General features: G+C 28.1%; 1 protein-coding gene across 1 annotated transcript; it reads right to left on the bottom strand.

The window, feature by feature from the left end:
• Positions 1-1,665: 1,665 nt before the first annotated feature.
• LOC132949542 (cytochrome b5 reductase 4) lies at positions 1,666-4,539 on the bottom strand. The gene is made up of 8 exons (XM_061020484.1): positions 4,307-4,539; positions 3,406-3,677; positions 3,130-3,324; positions 2,603-2,945; positions 2,239-2,527; positions 2,077-2,169; positions 1,843-2,013; positions 1,666-1,785 (listed from the first exon to the last, which is right to left on the bottom strand). The coding sequence occupies exons 1-8, from the start codon at positions 4,314-4,316 to the stop codon at positions 1,734-1,736; spliced, it is 1,425 nt and encodes a 474-aa protein (XP_060876467.1). The 5' UTR covers positions 4,317-4,539; the 3' UTR covers positions 1,666-1,733.
• Positions 4,540-5,439: the final 900 nt, after the last annotated feature.

The following is a 5,439-nucleotide window of genomic DNA, read 5'->3' as shown; positions in this document are numbered from 1 at the left end:
ATTAAATTTGTACCATTAAAAACTATACACATCAGAGGTACCTATTTAAAGTATCTTTATTACACGACTCCTTCATATCTTCACAACATTTTGGTGGCTTTCAAATTAGGACACATAAAGAAAAATATGTTTTAATGTTTAATTATTTCTAATAATATATATATATATATATATATATATTATAAATACATAAGTTAAATTAAGACAACAAATGTAATAATAATATTAAAAAGGTGGGTAAGTGGATGTCGCTCTGCTGTACAGTAGGTTACAAGTGGATCACTGTAATGGATGGTGTTAATTTTGAATTCAATGATATAATATCATTGTATAAGAAAAACGATTCTGAGCGAAAACGGTCAGTCAGCCTATGATATTACCAAGTATATTTGATGATATTATTGTTTTAAATTTTCAATCCTTAGCTATAAAAGTTGAATTTTAAATACAAAATAATCATTAAATTTTAAATTTGATAATTTTGTCAAAACTTGAACTTTAAATGCTTAAAAAAAAAAATTGTGCCCATGTATTTTTAATATTTTTTAACAGCTGTTGTAACAATATATCAGGAGCCTCACATTAAATGTTCACGCTTTTTTACCCAATAAATACCATTTTATTGATATTTATAGAAAAAAAAAACTAAAAAAAATGGAAACTAAAAATGTCCGTAAACAGCTCAAAATGAGTCAAAATATTTGGGAAATGTTATGGTGTATAGAAAATGCTAATATAAACATTCAGTCAAAATTCCATGTACCTACGGTCATTTGTTTTAGAGTTGCACCAAAAACCAAAATCTATTTTCTCGAAACAAATTTTGCGTGAAATCCCCGTTTTCTCTTAATTTTTCTTTTGTTTTTCACGTCGCTTTTGAAAACTAGAAAATGTTTACTTTTGACCGCCGAAGTACCAACTAGATTCACTTTCCTATCAGAAAAGTTACTGTTGAACAAAATCCAAGCATCTTTACTGTCCTAAAAGGTGATGACAGACACAAAAATAAAAATAATCAAAAAAAAAAAATCATCATTATAAAATCAATACATTCATCGCTTCGCTCAGAATCTAAAATTTCACGAATAAAATAAAATAATATATTAATCATCACTCATTATCATTATACTTTTGTGCTCCCCTTGGAGCCACGACACAGTTTGAATACCTCTGATTATACATAAATAATAAATCATACATAATATTATTATAAACCTAATAGTCTCCTTAAAATTAATTTTTATAAATAAATGTTAGACCTAATACAAACACAATATTAAATATTTATTTGTTGTGCTTTTTATAGAAATGTATTATAAAATAGGTTATTTTCATAGAAGAATATCACAAAATAGTTTTTGTAATTCATATTGCTATAACTATCCAGAAATTCAATAGATATAAAAATGTATGCTCTACAATAATTTTAGGGTAAAAATACTTTTAAATTTAAAAAGTAAATTATAGTTATTTAACTGAACAAAATAATATTTTATTTAACTCGTTAACAGCATTTATTTAAATTAACAGTTTTAACTTATATTGGCATTATTAAAAATTATATCATCAAATTTAGCATATAGGAAATTAAATTCAAAGAAAAAAATATAATAATATTATAAAGTTAGTTTCAATAATGTTAAAAAAAAAAAACATTTTCAAAAATACTATATTATGGTATATTTGTATATAAAAAAAAAATACAATCCAATACAATGCATACAACAGAAAAATCAACCAAATACAAAGTAGTCATCTTTTTTGTAACCTTGCTGGATAACTAACCTATTGAAAAAAAAAAATATTTATATTTATAATTTTAAATGTTTGGTTTATTCTTACTTTTCACATAGTTTGTTGAAGCCTGATGGGCCACAAATACACACTGCATATTCATTCTTTAAATCGTTATGTAATGAAGGAAAATATTTAATGATTACATTTTCATCAATATGCCCTCTTGTGTCACCCTTGGAGTTTTCCTCTTCCGACAAAATGTAATGTACAGTCAGTCTATACAAATATTAACAACTGAATAATGACTATCAAATTACACAGTGCACATAACAATCTTACCTTGATAAGTAAGCAGCACTTTTTTGATCTAAGTACTTTTTCCAAATGATACATGTTTCTTTTTTGTTGAAAAACAATAATGTGATATTATAACTGTGTATGGGATTAATAAAATAATATATAACTCATATTTTGATTACTATTAGTATGTTATTGAATTACTTTTTAATGGAAGAATGCAAAGCATTCCATATGATTGGTAACATTGGTGTAATTCCAGTACCAGCAGCCAATAAAATTAGGTTTGTTTTTGATGTCCAACACTCAAAACTACCTTGTGGACGGCTGACTTCAATTGAATCTCCTTGGCTTAAAGAACACAAATGTCTACTTAATTTTCCATTTGGATAACTTTTAACTAGTAAACATAAAGTATCTTCAGAGATTTTCCCATACTCTGTTGTTTCAACTAAAGGCACCACTGGAGTATATGGCCGTGACACAACATGACCTAGAACAGCCATTTTTAATACTTAGAAAATATGTTTCAAGACATTTTCTCAATTAATATTTGTTGGATTCGTACCATTCACATTAGCTTTAATATAAATATGTCGACCGGGATATATATGATTGTACAAGTTATGTTCATACTTAAATAATAAAAATTTAGTGTTATGAGTAACATTGAACGAATCAAGTAACTCGCATTTCCAATAATCAATTTGAATATTTCTAGTTGTTGATATGATTCCAAATGTCGGCCAAAGTCCGAGTACTTTTTTTATCAGTTTAACTTGAACTTTTCCAATGTCTGCTACTATTTTTACAACACAAGGCCAATTGACATTTTTATGCAAAGTGATACATCTTGTTTTTCCATTCAATACAAAACGAAATTCATTGGGTTGCTTTAAAGTAATAGACACCTGAAATCAGAAAAAATATTGAAAACTATCAGAAGTAATTATAATCAAATATTGATATAATTTTGATAAATCCTATACTATAAGCTTTAAATCAATAATAAATTATCAAAACTAGATGTAAAGAAATAAAAATTGAACTTTCAAAATAAAAAAATGAATAACTGTGTATGAACATTTTAAGTACCTCAGGATATGGTGTTTTAGTATAAAATACAAAACATAAGAAGCCAAGTTGTTGAAACCAGTCCATGTTCAAATCACTTTCGGGGACATCTGTAGCCGCTTTCAAAATATCCGGCAATTTAAACAATTCTTCATTTACTAATCGGCCAACCACACACTTCTGAAGTATTGATTCGTAATTCACCCAAGCATGTATCTGTTGTTCACAATCTTTCGTAAACAATTTGTTAACAGTTAACAACAATTACATTGTCTGTTAGTATAGGTCTTTTGTTACCTCTGAAAACAATTTGGTAGCGTCTGTGCCAATTCCTCTAACTAATTCATCAACACCGCCAGGATGGAAGTCCATGTACTGGGTGACATTGTAAACTGTTCCACGAATAGCCAACCAAGCATCTGTTCGTTTATTGTGTTTGGCTAATTCTGATTTTGAAATAGATAACATTTTACCACCAACTCCAGTTAAGTCACTCCCAGAGTTGCCTAAACGAATCCAATCCATCAGAGAATGACCAGGTGCAAGTGCCACCTTGTTTCTAGTCGTACCTGGTATTTCAACATAAAACAACAATATTAAATAAATAATAGATATTAAATTATAATAACGCATCTTCATAGACATAACTGTGTTTAAAACCTATGTAAATTTTAAGGAATTATCACTTAAATAGGATGTGTCAGTATTGATAAAAAACAATAAGTCATCACAAAAAAAATAAAATAATAAGTATAAGTCTAGTTTAAATTAATAACAATAACGCACATTAAATAAATAAAACAAATTTGGTAACATTTCCCAGGGAAATACTATATATAAGTAGTCTTAATACAATTTGAAAAGCTTAAAAGTTAACACTATCAAAGAAAATGACAACTATCAATGTTCAGTTTTAATTTAAAATTCTAATTGCATATCCAAAATGTTACTATTATTTGTACCCAGACAACACACTAATCTCCTAGAATAATATCACTAATGTAGGTACTCATAACTCATCATGTTATTGTTTTACTGATATTATTTATGAAAAATCATGAACCAATTAGTAGAACATCTTTCCTTCGCCACTTTAGTACGTTTCAACCAAATTAGTTTCCAAGACACTAACGCAAAAATGAACGAATCAAGTATATAGGTACATTGTACATGTTATTTATATTAATAATTTACTGACCGGTAGCCATGGTTGAATCCTGTGAGGCTGTGACCGTCAAGTGTCAACAATTAATCGATTCGAACTTGCATGCATGCATATTTGTAATTGAAAAACAAACGTTCGCACGAGTGTGTTTGCGAAATTAACGATCTGTCGAAAATTACTGCAATCCCAAGTGTGAACTGTGAAGGCATAATTAATTATAGTTAATGGCGAAAGAGAAAAAATTCAGTCGATAATATTATCACGTCTGTGAATTTGTTATCAGTTAGCACAAACATGTTATCACCACAGATTATATTTTTATATTGTAATCTGTGTTATTAATTATTAGTTTAACACTTGACAAAAGTACAACTGTACAAAACCACGAAGAACCAGATATCTGACATTACTTATAAGATCACTGATCACTCAAGAATTCTAGAAGTTCTAGTCTTCATGAACAAGACGGGCTCAATAGAGAAACTACAAAAACAAAAACAAAAAAAAATGATTGAAAAATTAAATAAAAATACAAACAACGGTATTTTATTTTTGAGATTCTGCAGGTATACTTAAAACGTAGAATATTATTAATCATACATAATACAATATGTAATATGACGTATTAGGTATGTTTATTGTATTTCTATAATTGCATAGAGTTAAAGACTTAAGGTATAGCCGTATAGGAAACTAAGAACCAGGAACTTACGATTATTATACAAATTTAAATTAAATTTCAAAAACATGGCTATTTCAAAAACATTCACATTTAGCGTCACCATACACATGTACATAAGCCATATCACGCAGGCATTTTGTTTCGGCAAACGGAAATCTAATATTTTATTTTGTGTATATATACGTAATACGTATACTTGGCGAGGCGGGAGTCTTTAGGCCGGAGAGACATTGCAAAAAATTGGAGCACACCGCCTGGATCCCCCCCATGACCCCGCCTATTGAATTAATTTATCTATACTGTAAAAATAAAATATGTTAAAAACTAGAAACAAAATTAAATATATTTAAAAATATTACAACTTTTTCAAACTTATTATACAAAAGTAAGGCGACACTGTCTTTTTCTTTTTCCTGTGAGTAGTTGACAAATTGCATTATTCAAAATCTTATTCATTAATTTTATTCGTCAGGCATAGTGACAA

This window comes from Metopolophium dirhodum, chromosome 7, assembly GCF_019925205.1.
Source record: "Metopolophium dirhodum isolate CAU chromosome 7, ASM1992520v1, whole genome shotgun sequence".
Lineage (NCBI taxonomy): Eukaryota > Metazoa > Arthropoda > Insecta > Hemiptera > Aphididae > Metopolophium > Metopolophium dirhodum.
The sequence above is the reverse complement of the archived record's forward strand: the minus strand, read 5'-3'. Positions and strand labels throughout refer to the sequence as shown.

What these genes read in the sequence shown, in the direction of transcription:
- LOC132949542 (XM_061020484.1), bottom strand. An exon ending in CTAAAACACCATATCCTGAG is followed by an intron (nt 2,946 to 3,129) that starts GTACTTAAAATG and finishes TTCTGATTTCAG; the next exon opens with GTGTCTATTACTTTAAAGCA. An exon ending in TATTAAAGCTAATGTGAATG is followed by an intron (nt 2,528 to 2,602) that starts GTACGAATCCAA and finishes TGGCTGTTCTAG; the next exon opens with GTCATGTTGTGTCACGGCCA.